Below are 21,719 nucleotides of genomic sequence, written 5' to 3'. Positions count from 1 at the left end.
GGCTAATGCGATTCGTGGAATAAACGACGAGAACGATGGTGGTAGTAGATGGAACAGCATAGAATTAGCGGATGCATGGAGTAACGTGGATATTTATTTCCGCAACAAATTATATTTGTTTGTAGAGAGGATTTAACGCGCCACCGTGACAAAACGATCGATTCGAATCATCGATCGAGCCGATTTCTGCGATTTCTCCAAGGATCGAGACAATACGAAAGATCAGAATAAGTAACGGTACTTACTCGAACGCATCGATAAATATAAACAAAAGAAGTAATACAATAAGTGCACACGATCACTGGCACAAATAAAGTACAAAAATTGTCTAAAAATACAAAAATTTGTATAAATATTTTTTACGAACGAACAAATCTTCTAGAACAACAGCTACAACAACTTACCGCAATGCTAGAACTCCTTTGGAGATTCATACTCGATAAATCTCAAAATGGACCATAAACTTAACATAGCGATATGAAAATACCAACGGGCCAGTTCAACGTTTACACGAACTCAAAGTATATCTCGCATCACACGACATTGATTTAATGTTAGTTTCCGAAACACATCTGACAGACAAACAGTGCATTAAAATTCCATCCTACACGGTACACGACGCAAAATATCCCACGGGCAGAGCACACGGAGCCATGATGGTAATCATTAAGAGTAATATCAAACATCATCTACATAACGCAACAAACTATCCATACCTACAAACAACAACGATAGTGATCAAAATAAATTACGATACTATAAGTATTGTAACTGTTTATAATCCTCTCCAAATTTAAAATATCAAAATGGTAGTGTATGGACCTTTTTACTCTTCTTACTCCACATTCATAGTTAAAGATCATTGTACAATCACGATACTACAAATATTGCAAATGTTTCTAATCTTCTCCACATTTGAAATATCAAAATAGTAATATACGGACTTTTTCACTCTTTTGACTCCACATTCATAGTCAAAGATCATTGTACAATCATGATACTACAAATATTGCAAATGTTTCTAATCTTCTCCACATTTGAAATATCAAAATAGTAATATACGGACTCCAAATTTAAAATATCAAAATAGTAGTGTGTGGACTTTTATGGAACAGCCTAGAATTAGCAGATATTTATTTCCGCGATAATTGATATATATTTTTAAAAAGATATTAACGTAATACGGTGACAAAACGATCGATATCATCATTGATCGAATCGATTTGTCCAAGACTCGAGACAATACTAAAGATCAGAACTGTTCGAACGACGAGAGGCAACAGAACGCAAGCAGATTTATCAGGATATAGGTTGATCAAATAGTATACACGTACGTATATTACGTAAACCGAAGACACTGTGTTAAGCAAATTTGCAGTTCTCAATTTCGATTGGTTAAATTGACATAGTGATTATTCTCCGTGTACTCAAGTTTTGTAAGCGATTTCTTCTTTTTCGATCCTTTCCTTTTTAACGGATGACGTCGTCTCTCTTGGACTACGAACGCTCAAATACGAAAAAATCGCCTTCAGAGATATTTTTTACCGAATCGAAACAAAAATACTGAGATAAAAATATTATTACGAATTATGTATAAAGTTAGAACGGTGACCAGGGAAGATTTTATGAAATTGGTTAAAGAAATTGTTACCTCGTTGGTAATCTGATCTTAGAACATAATTTTTCACAATCGTATACCATAATTTCGTTATTAGCTACTGTTGGGTGCAATTGTATCTCATAAGTTACGGCTGTGTTATCTACTGTGATTTACTATATCGTTTAATTCTAAGTGAATATAGGCGAAACGATTGATGTAACGATCGTTAACAATTAGTATTTGAATGGTTGCCGGAGAGGATAGACCAAATATAGAAGTATATTACTATACAATAGACTATTTGTACCGATAGTAATAAGATTATAAAATACATATTACTTTATTATATTGAAATCTTCTCTAAGTTGTGTTTATCTATAATTACTTGAATCTCTTAACAACTATAAAAGTTTAATACATATTATCATTTCCTACATTTTTATTGCAAGTAAAAGAATACTTTGTAGAGTGTAGGTACTCTACTTATATAGTATTTATATTTTATAGACCATTACAATGGCATAGCAGCATGGCACAGTAATGTTGTAGGGCAGGGGTCGGCAACCTGCGGCCCGTGAGTCGCATGCGGCTCTTTAGTTAAATTATTGCGGCTCTTGATGCGAGTCAAATTATTTAAATCACATTTCCATTAAATCTTTCGCAGTTAAAATAATTTCATACGTGTATATTATGAATAACAAAACTATACGTCGTAGATGTCTTACCTGTACTATTTGTTGTTTATTTTAGTGCATTCTGTAAATTTGACTTTTTTAATTAAATGCGAAGAAATATAAGCACGAGAAGGTTCCAAAGATACGACAACAAATATTAATAAAATTATTACTTTCGTTTATTTTGAAAGTTTAAGAAAAAGTATCACTTAGGTGTTATCACAATTGACCGTAATAATTACTTAATTGTTAATCGTGGATACGATATATTAAACACGAATTCTGTGCAACATACAACAACGATATAGCAATGTACTTACTATATATATAACTTTCCATATAAGAATACATAGGAATATATATGTGTGTGTGCAATTAATTGTTTATTTACAAGTGTAACAAGAAAAATATAATAGTGATATATATTACATAAATAGAATTTATTCTATATAATTCTAGAGAATTATTACTCTCATATAAATCTACTAACTCTCGCGTGGTTATTACTCATAAATATTGCTTCTCCAGATGATTGGATACTCGATATAGTAGGGCACCTAATTAGTAACAAAATGTTAGACTAAAAAACCATTAATTTAATCACGATCATTTGATCAGTCACGTAAAACTGGTCCATTGAGACGAGATCTTCATTCGAATAATGCCTTCCTTCTATTGTACGAAGTGACAGTTATTATATACAACATCTAAACAACCAGTTATTACAGTAGCTTTTGGTTGGCGAGACAGCTCTTGAGGAACCATCGTAATGACCTTTTCTACGGTACAAAGGTTCCCATCTGAGATGTTACAGTGGCCTTTCATTCGCAGGCAACGTGAAATATAAAGAGACACTAATACTATAAAGTCGTTCAGTAGCAAAGAAACGTTTAAAAATTGCATTGCTAACACGTTGCAATATTAAAGATAAAAAAAAATGTCCATACCACAGGTAGACACAAAGATCTTTCAAAAGGATCTGAAAGCATTCAAACACGTACAAACACGTGCATTTGTTATTTTATAGCATCGCTAACGACGGTAATTATTTACTCCGTAGTAAGTAATTAGTCACTTATTATTTAAAAAGTTTACAAATATTCGTTTCCTGTGAACGCTTTAAAGAAACGTTGTAAGTTCGGAACGATCGAATAGAGACGGTTCATTAGTAATTTGCACAGTAATGCACGGTTAACTTTCATAAGATTTGGGACCCAGTGAGCGAACAATTCCCCTTTCCCCTGTGACTTTTTAGCTCGTTGGACAGCGGCCAACTGCTGGCGCTCGAGCGATACACCCCTACTTCCCCCACTCCTTACACATGGAATTCGGTTTATTTTACCGACTACACTGCCCGAGACACGCTGAGCGGAAGGGATTTGCGGAGGGGAGAAATGATTCGTAGAAAATTAATCGTGTATTACCGTATATCAGCGATAACAATGTGAAAAGGATTTGATCGATACATCAATAGAAATTATTATATTTCCAATAATATTATATACTTGGTTTCATAAATTATACTTAAACTGCACTAAACAATAATATTATACATTTGGTTCTATAAATTGCACTGAAACTAAATTTTTATTTTCTCCTCTCGTTTGCTGTCTTAATATTTACCGGTGTCTCAATATCACGCACAAAGCACTCTTCCGATCGCACAACACTACCAACCATGGTAGCCAGATTTCATTTTCTAAATCACCGAGAGAAAGATATACAAAACGAGGAACGACCGCATAATAATAAGCACCCGCCGTTAAAAAGGAAACAGCAAACATCTAATGCGAAAAATGTAAAAGCCTCGACGGGGTTAACGCGAAACGAGTTATAAAATTCAAAAAAAAAAAAAAAAAAAAATTCATCGTGGACGATGAACGCGATCCTCTTCTAATAGACTCTCGTGTCTTTCAGGTACCAGTCGGAAAGTGGAGGTCGAGGATCCCTGGAACCATGCTCAGATCTTGATCGCGGACTGGCACGGGCCCCGTTGGGGTGGAGACACGGTGAGAAACGGATCGCCACAGGACATCCGGTGGTAGATCACCGCGGGCCGACGGAGCCGCCGCGGTAGCTGGTGCGCGGACCTGGGGGAGGCTGGAGAATGAGCATGTTCAGCATACTGCGTAGAAATTGGGCACTTCGCGTGTCGGTGGTGCTCAACATCTGCGTGTTGCTCTACGTGTGCGCCCACTTCGGCTCCTCCGGGCCCTGGATCGAAGAACCGCCAACGAACTGGGCGGCACCGCTGCAATCGGAGACCTTTGGCGCCGTGGATCTCGTAAACGGGACACAGAAGGGCGCCACGTCGTCGATCGTGCCCGCCACCAAGGATGCAAACGGCAAGGGTTCCTCCTCCCGTGGCGGTAATACGACCAGTCTGGCCAGGGCGAGGCTCCTCACCACGAGGCCGACGCCCAACGAGGCCAAGGTCGAGTCTGTGGACAAGACGGATCAGCGACGCAATCAGACGGTAGGTCTGGCTTACTTTCGCCTTCGTGCGAGTGACTTTTGCTTTGCTGACGATTCCAACCGATACTCGGTCGCGGTTGCCGCGCACGCACGCCGCAAATGTACACGTACATCGTCATACATGCCTCTCGGAGGTACCTGGAATTGGATTAACCCCCTTTAAACGGTCCGCGGATTACGATACTTTACGCTGTCGCTCGTTTCCGTAATTTAACGCGATCCACGAACGTACATCTGGCAACGGTACATCGACACAGCGACACAGTGGAAACGCAAAGGGCCGGTGAAATTATTGGCAGACGTTCAACTATGCCAAGAAGTTTTCACCGCGCACGCGAATCCACCTTTGCGGATCGGTTCTCAACTTAACGGCCTGTTCCGCCATCGATTGTGGACGATAGACGCTTTTTTTTTCTGGGTGTTTGATCGTGTGCGTATAAGTGTCCGTGTGTGTTTCTCGCCCCGCGACACGACGAACGGGACAACCGTCCGTCGAACAGGATTCGGGAAATCAATGAACTCCTCCGTCGTTCGCTGCGCGGAATCGGTAACAAATCCTCTTTTGTTGGCCGGCGTGACCCTTTTCACTCTTGGGGGCCTCGACAAGATTGCCGATGGAAGAAAGCAGCATCTCGATGGGCGGGTTCGAGCCTCTTTCTTTTTTTTTTTTCTCTCGCCGCGTTTTATCGCGTATTTCGTCGAGCTGCTCGTACAACTGACGTCACCACTTTTATCTTCCCTCGGCAGTTGCGCAGAGGTATTCGACGGAAACCTTTCAGCCGGATACCATCGACTCGTTTCAAAAGTTTTCGCTCGCTCGACCGCGCGAACTTCCAACCCAATGTAAATATACTGAACATCGGCGCACGGTTCTATCGTGGAACGAACCGTAAAACGTTCATCGATGCTCGACACTCGCGATCCTGTTTCTTCTTTTTTCTTTTCCTTCGTCTACCCTACGATATAATCGTAGCGATACGCAATCGTATAATCGAACGATCGAGTCTATCTGGGTCCTAAAAGACCCAGGGGTGGATATACATTTTTCACGCTGGCCGACAACAGCGAACAATTCGAACAAGTTCCTTCAAACTTCTCGAATCTCCTTCCGGATGATTTATAGATACGCTCGTATCAACTTTTTTTCTTTTTTTTTTTTTTTTAATTTTAGACCCTTTGTTTTCATTTCTCGAATAATTTCGTTCGACAATTTCTCGATCGGATTCAAAATCCGACCACTGGCAGCGGCCATTGCATTGTTTTAATCTCATCGATGCTTTCCAATAATTTTTATACACTTTTGCACATTGTTCAACGTTGTTACCGCGCACAAAGATGTAATTCCTTCCTACGAATTTGTTGCTCGACTCGCTTCCACGATATTTTCTATATCCTCGATAAGTACAGCGAAAGTGGTCAAATACTTATCGATGGAGTCGTTAGCTACAGAAACGGACCTGGAATGCTATATTTTGTTCCACGATAGAACGTCGATTATCCGAAAACGCCAGTTAGATCCGAACGATCGTTCGAACTGCGTATACAGGGTGTCCCGTGCAACGGAGACAAGCTGCATCTGTAAAACGCCCATAGATAGGGAAAACACGTTGTAAGGCAAAGTTAAATTTAGAACGAAGCATGTCCCGATATTAATTGTATGCAATTTTACGCACGAGTGCGTGCAAAAAGATTCAACCGTGCCTATTTCTCATATCTTACCCCATACTTTTGAATGCTAATTCGTTGCACTGTTCGATTATTTCGAAAATGAATGCTGCATCGAATTCTTTTTTACATTTTCACGTAGAATCACTTGTCTCGAACCAGACAACAATTTGCTTTTCAACGAACCAGTTGCAATATCCCGATAAAAATTTCATCAAATCTGTAAATATTATATCTGAATGAATTTTTTCAAAGTCCATTTCTAATGAGACGGAGACATTGGTAAATTATTTTAACAACGGATAAAAATCGTGTAAAATGGTCGTTCTGTGGATGGTTAATATTTCTTGGGCAGGTATTTGAAGAAAAATAAACGAAAACTTGGTAAGTGGTTTGACATTTTTGCTGAAATAACAGTAATTCCTCCTCATCGTCGCGAGAATACGAGTCGACGGGGGCTTGGATTACGCGCCATCGAGAATTCGCTATAGAATTTCTTTGACGCCTTGTCACCAGATTTCCTCGGTCTCGAAACATCGTGTCTTACCCTAACCGATTAAGGGGATCTCCTGATTTTGAGGAGCCACCTGATTCAATGCACTTCCTCCATTGAGGGAAAACTACGTGGCTTAAAATTCAAATTGGAATTTAAATATTACGCTCTTGTGAGACGTGATACACACGTACGCATATACGTGAAATATAAAAATGTTCCGTTTTAGATCAATTATACGATTTGAAGGATTTTATCGAGGCGTCAGTTTCTGATAACGAAAAAGCTTCGAGCGCAAAGGGTTAAACGTTCTCCCCAAAATCCACTGAACTTGATTCGCGCTGACAGATAAAAAGTCGTTTGCATCGACCCGGTTAGCCTCGTTCCTTTAAAGTCCCGATGATCGGGCAAGAATTTCTCTCATTTCGCGCGTGCCAGATCTACAAGCGGTTGCTTTTGCATCGTCACTATATCGTTGAGTCACTCTACCGGAAACAGTTCGGTTATCTAGTAAAATTCAACTTCTTCGATAGGTTATCGTAGAGATAAACCAAAATTATATACTTGTCTTTAATTGGAATTGCAATTTTTTCGTTACCTCGGCTTTTATTTATTTATTTATTCATTGTTTGCTTTTTATAGCGTAAACGCCCCTAAAAGGACGTAGACAAGAAAATTTCTCTGATAACGCAGAGAGAATCTCAATAGAGTTTGCGATAGAGCTTCGAGAAACAGCTCGACTTTCCACCTTCGACAATTAACTCCAGGGCAAATTAACAACCTATCAGGTTGTTCGATAAGTTTTGTCGTTCGATGAAACTTATTGAACAATATAGTACTATGTTATCGAACGACAAAACTTATTGGACAACCTATTATAAGCAGAAGTATCTCGGCCGTGTAACGCAACGAATAAAAGAAAAACGTAAGCTCAAAAGCAAGTGGCAAAATGAAAAAGTAACGTGGAACGAAAGAATCTCTGAATTCTGCATCCAAAAACCTGAAAAAAAAATAAATGTTAAGAGATCGTCGCAACCATAGTTTCGATCGGAGAATATAGGTTTTCAGTATTGGAAGTCGCCACCCTCCACTTTCAAAAATGTTATTTTTTATTGGTCCCCGAGCCCCTCTCTTCGTCCCTGCGAGATAGTTACGCGATGCAAATGTTTCATCCCACATGGACGAGCTCGTACACATTTTCTTAAGGGGATATTCCTGTCTAGAATGTACTTATTTCGGTTTTATTCTGGACTTAAAAAAAAAAGAAAAAAGTATAAACCGTTTTGGGTATGGGTTGTGGGCACACATATTTACTAACATTTAAACTATAGAAAATTATTTTTCTAGACCGAAAATAATAATAATTACATGAACTATGTTTGGCTGAAAAAGTATTGTAAACAAAAACGGTTTTACTGATGTGCAAGAATCCGACCGTTCCTTCAATCTGAAACAAACGAACGATACGAACAGATACGAAAAAATCTTGTTAATTAAAGAAATAGCGACACTTTGAAGTTTAAATATCGTTTCCTTTGTTTTTGTTTTTTTTTTTTGCGTCTATAAAATGTTAAAAACATATAAAAAAATAAATATTTTTTTTGAAAACCGTGGTTCGTGAGATAACAGCACGTCTGTTGAAAGTTCGCTGCAAATTTGAAGTTGATCGGTGAAGTGTAACTCGAGATATCGTGTACACCAGTTCGAGAAACGCGATCTTGTGAAAAACGCGTTTAAAGTTTTACTTATCAGTCACGCTATGATTGTCAGTTGTGCTCTTTAAGCGATTGTCACTTAGCAAATATTACGAATTCAAAGAAATCCTGTCGCGGACATATTTTCAACGATATATACTTTAAGAGAAATCAATAAAAAGAAAGTCGATTTTTTGTTCAATTTTGGACGTGTAGATTCACAGGACGCGTCATTTCGACGCATTTCGATTGACGTGATTAATTACAGAAACCGTTTATACATGTTTCTTCTACCACTTGCACCGAGACAAATATACATCGAAATTCGTTCTCTTAAAAGCATTCTAATTTTATAATATTCTACGCGGTATACCGTGTTTCTCTCTCTGATACGCGTCAATTTAACGCAAGAAGTGCCCGTAAACTTAGCGTTGAATACCTAACAACCGTTCGCCGTAGAAATTAAAATAAATCGTCTCGCACCGCTCGTGAGATCGGTCCGGTTTGCGAGCAACTCGGCCGTACAAACGATCAAAGATTGAAAACCGGCAGACAGTGGCATTGCAACACAGTCTTTTCCCCGTGTACACCACACCGTTTCCCGAGAGAGCCTCGAAAAAATTACATCGCGTCAAACTGTACCACCCAGCAGCAACTGCAGCTCTCGCGCGGCTTAATATTTCAAGCACGAAACTTCCACGCGTACTCCCCTCCTACTCCCCCGCCCCCACTCGCCTTCCTTCTCCTTCTCCCTCCTTCCTTCCGTCCCCCACTCCTTGGCTTCTCTCTCTCGGTTCCATCCAACACTGTGCAAAATTGAAGCGAACGCTTTTACCTTCGGCTCCCGTGCTCCTCGACCTTTCCCCCTTTTGCATTCGTACGACCCACTGGCCCGCTGGAACCCGGGTCCGGGTTGCGCGAGAGGTTAATTCGATTCAAAGACAATTAAGAAAGGGAATTTCCTCGTGTATCGGCCGAAGAGAATCGATTTTCTTTTCTTTTCTCTTTTCTCTTCCCTTCTTTTCTTCTTGCTTCTCTTTTTCTTTTGTTCGCTTCGGTGTTCTCCAAAAGTTTTCTCCGGTGTCGCAACAGTACACCTTCAACCCTTCGCGCTCGAAGATTCTTCTACGATAAAGAATCAGTTGTCGTAAGGTTCGGATTATAATATACAGAGTGTGATACGTAACTGTCGCTAGGATTTTTCAGACACTTTCGATTGTGCGACGAAAAATATTTCGAACAAAAATTAATCGGTTTCTAATTTTGTCGGTTCAACGGTCTGACACCGAAGTACCTACGAGTTACGTTGATATTTTTTTCGTAACATTAACATAAACACGACTTTCGCCGTACCAAGTTACAATCGTTCATTTGGCTAAGACAATTCTGATATTGTGGTGATGCGTGAGAATCTAACGAAATGCGTGCGATTCTGAGAAAATGAGAAGTGTTTAGGATTGGCGAACAAGCAAAGTGTTTCCAAGGCTTGAAAAAATAGCGTTTGAAAACCTACAAATATTACCCATTTTTCAGTCTCGAAACCCCTCTCAAGCGTTAATTTCTCTTTATGAAGAAAAACGAAACGATGTCTTCGTAGGTGTATTAATTAACGCGAAAAATGTCAACTTAACGCATCGTATAGTTTACCAAAAAAAAAAAACCTACAAATGTTGCCTATTTTTGGACCTCGAGACCCCTCTTAATCGTTGGTTTCTCTTTAAAAGAAAACGATGTCCCCATGGGTGTATTAATTGGCGCAAAAAATTTCGGTTTAACGTATCGAATAGTTGACGAAAAGAAACCTATAAATATTACCTATTTTTCGACTTCGAGACCCCCCTTAACCGTTGATTTCACTTTAAGGAGAAAAACGACGCGTCGATCGTTCGACCAACGATGAGCCTAAAAGAGGCTGTACTTTGCAACGAGAAGTCATCGGAGCCGAGGAGAGCACAGCGAGGCGACTACTGGGTCCTCTACAATTACGTGCCGATGAGCATAGCGGTGAGATGCTGGGAAAGCGTGACGTACACCACGCACGCGGATTACACGTTCCTAGACAATCTGGAGCCGCTGCTGGAGCGATGGAGAGCACCGATATCGATCGCGATGCATGCCCCTGGCACAGACTTCCCGGCGACCCTCGACGCTATCAAGTACTCGAGAAACTGTGGCAGCTCGCTGGTCTCCCAGCTGGTCACCTTCCACGTCTTCTTCAGCAGCAAACACGTGCCAAAAGTGGTAAATACAACGACGACCTTTCCAACATCTAGCGCGCATTTTTTTTCCATCTTCTGCGTCTTTCCTGGATGTTAACCCTTTCGCCGTGTATTTAAATACTTTCCCACTGTTCTCGAAAACCAATCGATTATTATCGATGGGAAAAAAGAGCAAGTCTACAATGTTCAATTTTTCTTCAATTCTCTACGTTAATAGCGTACAAATCGTTATATCAGGTTATTCGGAGAGTCAATTTGGTTTTTTTTTTTGTTTTTTGTTTTTTTTTTTGTGAAAATGAAACACGATTTTTTTAGAGCATATAAACATTTGATCAAATTGTATATTCTCCATTTTGAAAAACGAAATGACCTCCCGAACGACCCAATAAAAATAAGGGAAGAAATAATCGTGTAACAACCTAATAAACCATCAACTTTTTTCACGTAGCTAACGACATTGTAACGCTACTTGTAGCACATACGTATTTAACGATATCGTACTAGTTCGTTTATTTATTTCTTTTCGGTTGTCACGATTTTATACGACACAAGTTCCTTTATTCACACCGATGGTAAAATATTAATACTAGTAGTAAGTATATCTCAAGCATCGTGGTACAAAAGAATAGCGTTTTAGTTACGCGTGGACTAAAGTCGAAGTCCGCGACGAACAGAAACGTAGTGGCGTTCGACAACAGTTGAATACTGCAGCGAAAGGGTTAAGGTGGGATTTCCTGTCAGCGTTAGATGCGTGCATCCGAACATATGCGTCGGACGCTTTTGGCTACACGCAACGTTCGTACGCGGGTGAGACTATTAGCGTGAAACGTGTGCGTTTCGGCGTATGTACTATATATACAAACGCGACAAAAATTTTCTTCAGCAGGGTGTAACGATGTAAACTTCCACGAACATTACTCGAAACGATACATACTCACTTCCCGTGTTTTTACGAACGCGAACACGACGAAAACATTCTTTCACGTTCGTTTCAATTTACCCGATACATTGTTCCGCGTATTTTTTCTGACAATATTATTCTTATAATCTTTATCCTTAATCTATCGACTCTGATTATTTTGTTAAACCTCCTCGGAGAAAAATTGAAATTACCAAGGACGTAACGCTCAACAGTCGCTTTTAAGAGAACAAGAGTATCGTTGTCAGTTGCATCGGTGCGATGCGTCTGACGCGTACGTCTAACGCCACATCCTAATTAGAAGTCGCACAGCGACAAAATCGTTGTCGTTCGACCGACTAATGTCGGTCGGTCGTACGACAATGCGACAGTGTCCATATGCAGCCGATTGTCGACTACTATTTACGACCGAGATGACGGTCAATTTTTAAGATGTCTTCGTCAATGTCGGTGTAGCAGTTTTTCTTACCGGTAGAACTTTCTAGAGGTTTAATTAATTTCAAGATTTAATTGAGATTTTCACCATCGATAGATTTTCTACCCCGTTTACAAACACGTACCATTGTAGGATCGGATACTCGGTATTTTTCGAGATATTTACGATTAAAGTTTCGATCCTCCTTGAAAAACGGTTGAATCGACGGAAGTGAATACCCAAGTGTCGCCATGGTTCAAGAATTACGTACCAGACTGTAACGCGATGGGTCAGGCTTCTGTGTGTATGCAATTTTTCTTTTTTCTCCTTGTTCTTTCTTTTCTTCGTTTATATAGATAGATATACAAAATATGTATAAATATCGTAATATTTTTTTGATTCCCCAAAAAAATAGCAAAATTTTTATACATTCCTAAACTTTTAATTGCATCCCCGGTGCGTTCTAATGAAATAGAAAATATTCTTTCAAAAATTTCCAGATTTCGTATTCCGGAAGAAAAAGCAACCTTTTCGCACCATTTGAGAAATGACACTTCTTTTCCGGCACGTAGCATTACCAATCCGTGTTTCACGATTTTTCTTGATTACCGAACGAGAATCTGTAAAGCGATCATCAATCGCGTATATATGAAAAGTACACTTACATAAACATCTCTTTTAAACACGAACTTACGTGAACACGAATACCGATCTCGGCGAACTAACACCATTATTCGCTTTCGATTCTGTTAAAAAATGTTGTCGAGTGTAATTTGAGTTTTCGAGTTTTCGTATTTTGAATTCTCGTCAGGTATTCGTTACCAATGCGTTGTCCACACGTTGACATTGTTTACCGCACACCTAACGTGTCGACATCGGTACCACATCGGCAACACATAGGCGTACCGCTTAACATTCCAGGAAAAAGAATACGTCAAAGTTCGCTATCGAAGAAACCTGGTTAATATTTTTTCCGATATTTCGCGCCGGAGATTCTCCTTTTGACATCATCGTGTTTCCGGTGACTTGGATCGTATAAAATCGAGTACCGTAGAATCGGTTGCATTAATTTTTGTCCTCCGTCAGGTCGAAAGCAATAGCACGACACGTTACGAGCAACTGATCGCCTCGTTGCGACCGTACGAGTAGCACGCGATCTTGGATCATTTTTGCTACCGGGGTTTAACGCAATTCTATCAGGGACAAGACCCGGACTTTCGAACTGTCATGTACCACGGAAAGTTCAGTCGTTTCTTTTGTATCTCTTTCTTCGTAATACTGTATCTCACGTATACTTGGCTACCAAACGTCGTACATCGACAGATTCGTCACTTGTTTAGCTTTAAGAGTGTACGTACATTTACGAGGGTTTCTCCCTCCCTCGAAGTAGCACGGAACACAGAAAGATTTCAGCTAATGACCAGGAATAAATAGTAAAATGTATATTCACGTTCAAAGATCTTGAAACAATAAACTCGTCGCGTGAAACTTCAAACATTTTTTGTTCCAAACACTTTGGAGACTGTCTGCGCGATAACTCTGTCAATTTTCGATATTTCTTTTTGAAAAAAATGTTATACCAAATTTTTTTCTTATTCTTAATCACTTCCTATTCGATCGTATTACATATTCCAGTCCCTGTGTATGCAGTTAGATGCGTCTGCACTCTTCAGATCTATTTTTCTCGAAGACGAAGTATCCGATGTAATTTCGTTGTTCTTAATTTTCGTCTCGTTCTATCTACTGTGTTGTTAAATGGACGTCAGCCTTTACGTGTCCCGTCATCGCTTTTTAGTCAAAGTCGGTGAACCCTGAGATGACACGCTCCGCGGACCTCGAAGATAAGAGGAGGACCCCGAGGGCAGCAGCAATTTCTCTGCCTTTGAGATTTTTCAAGCGCGTTGATCGAGCGCAACTCGCTGTACCTCGATATTCCGATTCCTCGACCGTTTGGTATTTCGATATTGCAATGCTCCGTGAAACGTTACGGTACTTCGATGCATCCGATACTTCTACGTTTGTCGATCAGAAACTCGGTGCACGAAACGACCAATTTGCATCGCGCCAAAATGTTATCCCACTTGCCGAAATAATTGTCACTGCGAGGCAACCGGTGACTCGAAGACTTTTAACGGGGTGGGCCAAGTGAACGGACATTTCGCAACATATTCGAAATCTCGTTCGTTCTCCCGAACCGTGTGTATATACCATAATATAATATAATTCTTCAGATATTATAACGTTGAATAATACGATAATATTCATTGGATAATAAAAATTGTTGATTGTGTACAGAGTGTCCCAGATAAAAATCGATTTATCGGTATATTTGATACATGATTTCGAATCGTAACGATGTCGTATGTATAGTATACTATGAATTCTGGTCGGCTCGTTTTCTATTTTGAAAAAATAGATTCTAGATTATCTATTATCTAGTTTTCGTTCCATTTATCGTCTATTTCTTATCATCCTTTTTGTTACTCGTGTATATTGACATCTCATAAATACAAATTTTATTCGGTTTCGTATTGAGTAGAATCAAATGTTGGTAATTATTTAGAAAAGAGAGAATTTCACCGATTTCGGTAATTTTTTAATATCTTACAGAAATATATATATTGAATAACTTTTTAAACCTTAGTTTCCGAGATTTTTGCCAAAAATTATTGCTACTACTGCAATGGATATTGTTTACGGATCATCGATTGTCTACAGTTTCTATAAACACATCGAAGCAACCGGCAATTAAATTAAATTGTACATATTGGTATATACGTTCGTGACTCGTTCCCTCGTCGAATAAAAGAAATTGATGTTCTGGCTGTACGTACGTACGTACATTTGAAAATGATTCGTTTTGGACTTGTATCGTTCTTTGACGCATCGATTCAGTTCTAGCTGCTGGCTTTCATGGTGAAAATTTTTTTTCTACCGATTTTCCTCGCTACGTGGACACACACGCCTATGACGGTAAACGAATAACGATGTTATCGCGATGTGAAAATTACTCGCGAAGATTCCTGGCGTCACGCGCGAAAAGATACGCACACCGTGAAAAATTCCAAAGAAAGAAACAACTTTTCTCGTGGTGCTAATTGAATGCGCGCGCCGTTCATGCGCAAGAAAATATGTTACCGCTGAAGTTTAACACTAGAACTACCGACAATGAACGTATTCCTATTTCTATCGGACTTCGTGCGTATCTTCGAAAGTAGAAAGGGAAAAAACGAATTACTTTACGAATATAATTAGTTTTCAACTTGGATAATTGTCACCGAATATTGCGGGCAAAAGCATCTTTAATAATTGAATAACTTTAAAAAGAAATTTAAAACGATCGAATAACACCTTTGGTAGTTTTGGTATTAGAAACCAAGCCGTTGAAAAAACATCGTTCGGTGCAAGGTGTTTTAAGCAACTGAGAACTCAGCCATGGAGTTCTTAAACGATAGGAGATAGAAGAAAATTTCATCGAACAAAATTAGGCGGTTCTGAACCACGTACAATCTGGTGTATATATACTCTAAATGTGGAGATGTTTCAAAAATGTCAAGGTCACTTCTGTTTCTTTAAACGAAACTGTATATTTTTTTTACACGTCGGTAGACACATACTTTTACTCTTTGTAGAAAAGTATTGGAGTATTTTGTTAAAAAATTGATCATCTTGAAAAATACTTAGCATTATTTTTTCAATATTTTATTTGGACCTATGTACGTACTATGAACGTTTCTTATGCGTCTTGCTCACGTTTACCAACGATTTCACCGGTCCCTAAATTTTAAACAATTACCGAAAAATGAAATGGAATAGTATTTCTTCATTGTTAAAGATTTAGAAGATTTATGGTTATACATTTAAATATCTCTAATGGTTTTCTACTGGGAATAGAGTTATGTTTACTATAGATGCATAGAAAAATGGAAGTGCCCTCGCTTCCGGAGTAGACAGATATACATCGGATCAGGAATTTTGTGCTCTCTTTTACCGTTTATTCGCTTTGCTATGTCTATGGCTGGGTTCAGTTTCGTGAAACACCCTGTGCATAGTGTGCCTCACGTTTATTCTATCCACTTGAATATCTTCGTTATTTCAAACGATACGCGTAAATGTTACATCAAAATCACCCCATATTACATAGTTTCTTAAAACCCACAAATTTTGTAAGCAACATTTTGCTTAAATAACGAAGATATTCTGGTGGACAGAATAAACGTGGAACACATTGTACATATTCTCGTACACCTCTGTAAAGGATTCGAAGAGGAAAGTTGATGACCATAGTACGTTGCATACATGCATCGAATAACGAGAAGATAATACAATACAGTATCTTCTAACGAGAAGATTTTAAAAGTAGATTTAAGAGAAATAAGAGGTCAAGAAAGTATTAATCGTACACAAGTTACCAACCAACAGCGAATACCCGCTTATTCATTTCTGTTCTACATACGCAATCTCGCTTTTTAAAAAGAGAATCTGTCTGCAAGTAGCGTGTTACTTACACGCGAATAATTATGACGCAAAATTGACGTGTTTGGATTAACAAACTCAATTGCAGTCCGGTGTTCTAACGAATTACACGGTATTACATCGACGTTACGTCTGGATACGATGCAAAGTAATAACCGAGTTTCGTTCTAGAAAAAGTGCGGTCACAAACGGTAGTACTTTTCCCTGGTAATTTAAATTTCTTAAATTGCGTAACTGTAAACGATCGATATACACGATCATTTCACTTTGCTAAATGCACGGTACTACCCTACCCATGTTGTCGATTTGTTTCTCGTTTCTATATATATTGTATAATGGGTGAAATAAAAAGTATTGAGCGTTTTTCGTTAGATGGCTTTAGTGAGCCATATCTCGCGATGTATACGTTGGCATCTTGTCATTCTATACTGCGACTTAAAGGCGACATAACGCTATAAAAAAAGTTCTCTGACAGTTTGGTGTTTAGTGAATCCAGTTGTGTCTTAGAGCGTTCCAAAATGGAGATAAAAAAAGAGAAAATTCGTTACATTCTTCAGTACCACATGTTGTAACATTTTTGAACATGTTTGTACCTGTTTGGATCTGTTTGGACATGTTTGTTCATGTTGTACCGTGTTTGGACACTTCCCCTTTTTGGAGACGCCCCCATTTTTGGACACGCCTCCTTTTATATTCGGTGATCAAAATAGGAGAAATGTGAGATGATTTTTAATCGTGTATCGTCATTACAAAAATGTAATAGAAACTGCATGGTAAAATAGAAAAAAAAAAATGTTACGTAAATATAATAGGGGTATAAATGCTGATGTTATTTGCCGAGTTATGTCGAGTTGAAAACAATGTTGCGGAATGCCCGTGGGTTGAGTCAGATCAGCATCGAATACATTTTTCTTCAATTCTTCATAATTTAATGTATAAGGCTAAAAATTTCTACCTTGCTATAACAATTTCAACAATTTTATATTTTAGTTTCTGTTTCCTCTTACTTGTGTAGTTCCGTCGAGTACTGTATTATCGATCTGTAACAAAGAATATTTTACGAATTGAAAATTTTGTAAAATCCAGAAAATTGAATTGTCGATCAGCGACATATATATATATATATATATATATATATATATATCTCCGTTACTATAGCTTTCTATAAATTCGATTATTTCATAATCGCTTCGTGTTGAAATACTTAAAAGAAAAGAATATATATATTTAACAATTTTTACCTTTGCTATTAATTGAGATACATGTCATTCACCTTGTTTTTTCGTTCGGAACAAAAAACAGTACAGTATAGTCTATAAATATTTGATCATCTTTACCTCTACGTGTCTCCATTTCCTGTTTACGGGGATTGCACGTGAATGCTTTAAACCTGAACCTACAACTTATCTCTTTCTTACACGTTTCGTTCCTTTACGCGTGCTCAATTTAATTCTTTTACGGGGGAAACTGAAAACCTCGAAGAAATCTTTTAAATCATACGTAAGAATATATCGTAGAATTAACTTCGATCTTACACCTTTGTGTATTTTACAAAGTATTCTTTTCATCTCGAGTTGTAAAGTATTCCTTGGAAATTAAAAAAAATGAGAAAAATTCCGGCACGTTAGTTGGCGGCCGAGAATCGCCTCTCGAGTGCAAAGGGTGAAAACGTTTCCGTACCCAGAAGAAAAAATTCACTGTGAATTCGATAAATAACGACGATGCTTGTAGAAAAGTACACGCCACCGATAAGATCAATCTATGTATGTACTTTGTAAGGTTGAAGTTTAAAACTTAATGTTTGTTTAATTTGTTGAAAATAGGTACCACCATCCGAGAAAGTTGTGTCCGATACGTATAACTGCTCGCTAGGACCGCCGTGGGTTAACGTCACGCTTTCAAAGATGTATAAAAACGAGAAGAAGCTGCTGTATCCTGTGAACGTTGGTCGTAACATAGCGCGAGAGTCTGCGCCGACGTTCTACGTGTTCGCCAGCGATATCGAGCTTTATCCGAATCCAAATTTGCCTGCAAAGTTCCTCGAGATGATCAGGAGAAGGGATCAACCGGCCCTTTACAAGCCTAACCCGAAAGTTTTTGTACTATCTATCTTCGAAGTGGACGAGAAGAATCAACCGCCTAACAATAAAACGCATTTGGTGAGTCCACGGTTCGTTCGAACCGATTTGTGCGAAATCGTAGAAGAAGAAATCGTATTACCGGGAAAAGAAAAGAAACGTTTCTCGGTGTTGCACCGTTATCCAAGATTTCGTTTCAACGATGATACTTACTTTCCAACGTGCCGATTATCATCCGGAAAATGAATCCGTTAATCCGGATTAACTCCAGAAAAAAATAAAAGGGCGGAGCAATGATTACGATATACGTGCATATCCGCTGATAAGTTTCTTCCATTCGATCATTTGAACCACTGTCGACGCCTATGGGCGCTCGGTGGATCGCGTGCGGCAAACGCCTATGAACGTTTCCATTTCAAAATTAACAAAATCGACTTTACTCTATCCTCGCAAAAGCAAAAAATATGATAAATGAACTGTTATTTATCGAACTTTATATTTGATTGCTATTCTACGCTGTATTAGGTACAATAGGTACTATATTAACTTTGAAATGATTTTAATATCGAATAAGTGGTACGTATAAGCATACGGACAATAAATTTAGAATTGTTTTTCCTCTTTTTTCAATATTCGATCCAAATCATTGAGAATCCTTTTCTATATTATTTCACGTTACGTGTTGCGAAGTAGAAAAATGAATAACGTAAAAACATTTATTTATAATGACCGCGACTCGTTAAATTTTCAATACTTACCGAAATTTTCGAGACATCGAGACTTTTAAGACTTTCAAAACTTTCGTCTACGATCTGAAAAACTTAAAAATAAAACTTTTAAGAGTTTTCAAGACTACGAATCGGATTGGAAGCGATTCGAATTTTCCGCCATTTTAAATCCCATTGCTACACCCGAGTAACGATAATACGAGTATTATACCCTTGAGTTTTTTTTTTTAATTGTTCGACTCCACGTCTTTCAACGTAAAATATTCGTAATTTAACGAAGCGCGTGGTCGTAAGTTTCGTAAGAAGATTCGGCAAGATTCCCGTAAAGAAATCCGCACAAAAATCTCATTAAAAACTTTGCAATAAAATAATTTACTCGATACAATTAGACCTGCGCAATCTTCAGAGATAGTGTGTACAAAATAAGTTATACTTTAACATTTCCAATTGTTGGTGATAATTAGATTCCCACGTAAATGCGATACATACATTTATAGTTACACTTTAAACCATGATACCATTAGACCAACATTCTCGAATAATTTATCTTTCGCAATGCGCGTTCAAACTGTAAGTAGCAAAGTTTATCAAACTCCTAGATTTATAAACAGAGCCTCGAAATATTTAAAATATGTATATATATACTTTACATTTATTACACTTGTCACTTGTTCATTCGAATTTAGAATACGCCTCATTAATCCGATCTCCGTATCGATACTACCTTTCTAAACAGATTGAAAGCATTCAACATCGCTTTCTCTGTCTAACCACCCTACATATGGGACATCCCGAATCATTGTTAGACCACAACTATACACCGCTTCGAATCGAGCTAAATTTGTTACCCCTTGAAAGGAGATGTATAATGCATGCCATTGTATTTGCATATAAAGTCCTACGTGGCATCATTATATGCCGTGAAATTTTTCCTCTGTTTCGTATTAACTTCTCACCAGCGTCTACTAGAAAATAACAATCTTCTTGGACAGAAATATCACCGTACGCAATACGGTGTATATAACTGTATAAATCGCGTAATTTTGAATTTTAATATACATCGCAGAACATTGGTTATCCTTTTCATCGTACAATTATTTTAAACGTCAATCGATTCGTCTACCGAACAAATGATTTATAATAAAATGGAAACCGTTGAGTATCGCGTTGGAGTTTGTTCACATTTGACATTTAAACTAAATGAACTTGACGGCAATTAAATGCGTGCAAAAAAAAGTGCTGCAGCGACTGCATAATATCCGACAATACGTTAAATGACACAAATGCGAGGGTCGTTTAATCAATGGCGCTTCCTTTGACCGTGGACCTTGATACATACAATTAGTACCGCCACTGTGAAGTGCAGCTTGCCACTGGCCGCACTTTTATAAAATATTAAACTAAATGCTGTCATCGTTACGAATCGTATACGGTTACGTCTCATTTTTCAACTCCGAGTAAACGCAATTTTGTTCCGTTACGATAATACGTTTTCATGAATTTTTGCAAAAGAAAAAAAAAGAAAGAAAAGGAAGTTTCCGTCACTATAGACCAGCCACTCGATTCGTGCGCTTCGCGAACAAAATCGTATTTAACTCGATCGTTTGACATTGCAGACTGTACGAGTACAATTTCTAATTAGATTCTTAAATATTATAGAATTTTCCACTCGTGATCGAATCGACAACATATTACTTACACACGCGGGCGCGCGCGCGATGATGATTCTTGTTTGTTATTAGTGCATTGATATTAGAAAAAAAAAAAATATAAATAATTAGGCTTGTTTTTCTTTCAGGTTCAAATGTTGAAGGCTGGTACAGCCATTCCTTTCCACAAGAAACTATGCTCTGGTTGCCACAATGTTCCTCGAAGCAAAGAATGGCAGGAGGCGCCAGAAACTGAAGATCTCCACGTATTTCACGTCGGTAAAAGGACCGGGAGTTTCGTTCACTGGGAGCCGATTTTTATCGGAACCAATAACGATCCTTTATACGACGAGAGGCTCAGCTGGGAAGGAAAGAGCGACAAAATGACACAGGTGAGGAGAATGAAATATCTGATAGAAAGTAAAACGTAACGGTGGCGGTAAGTACTTACCACGAATAAAAATTTTTTCCAATTCTTGGGCTATACATATTTCGGTAACATCGAAAAAAAAAACTTCGATCAATGTATTATTGATGCACCGGGAGTTGGTCGCTGTCCTACAATCTAAGAAGTCATAGTAAAAAAGGGAATCGTCCACACGCATAAGTTGTGCCGCGACAGCAACGCTTCGAC

At 38.5% G+C, this 21,719-nt stretch overlaps 1 protein-coding gene across 3 annotated transcripts in view; it reads left to right on the top strand.

Moving 5' to 3' along the window:
* Nucleotides 1–21,719, top strand: part of LOC143146799 (beta-1,4-glucuronyltransferase 1) — an 84,182-nt gene that overhangs the window by 55,443 nt on the left and 7,020 nt on the right. For 2 of the 3 annotated variants that reach the window (XM_076311442.1, XM_076311444.1), the window contains exons 2-5: nucleotides 4,192–4,750; nucleotides 10,465–10,842; nucleotides 18,454–18,789; nucleotides 21,235–21,477. In XM_076311442.1, the coding sequence (XP_076167557.1) occupies nucleotides 4,382–4,750; nucleotides 10,465–10,842; nucleotides 18,454–18,789; nucleotides 21,235–21,477 (1,326 nt within the window). In that variant the 5' untranslated portion in view covers nucleotides 4,192–4,381. Of the gene's footprint in view, nucleotides 1–3,626; nucleotides 4,751–10,464; nucleotides 10,843–18,453; nucleotides 18,790–21,234; nucleotides 21,478–21,719 lie in introns of those variants that run through there. The other variant, XM_076311443.1, reaches the window with a different exon arrangement.

The sequence above is a fragment of the Ptiloglossa arizonensis genome, chromosome 5 (genome assembly GCF_051014685.1).
Source record: "Ptiloglossa arizonensis isolate GNS036 chromosome 5, iyPtiAriz1_principal, whole genome shotgun sequence".
Lineage (NCBI taxonomy): Eukaryota > Metazoa > Arthropoda > Insecta > Hymenoptera > Colletidae > Ptiloglossa > Ptiloglossa arizonensis.
The sequence above is the reverse complement of the archived record's forward strand: the minus strand, read 5'-3'. Positions and strand labels throughout refer to the sequence as shown.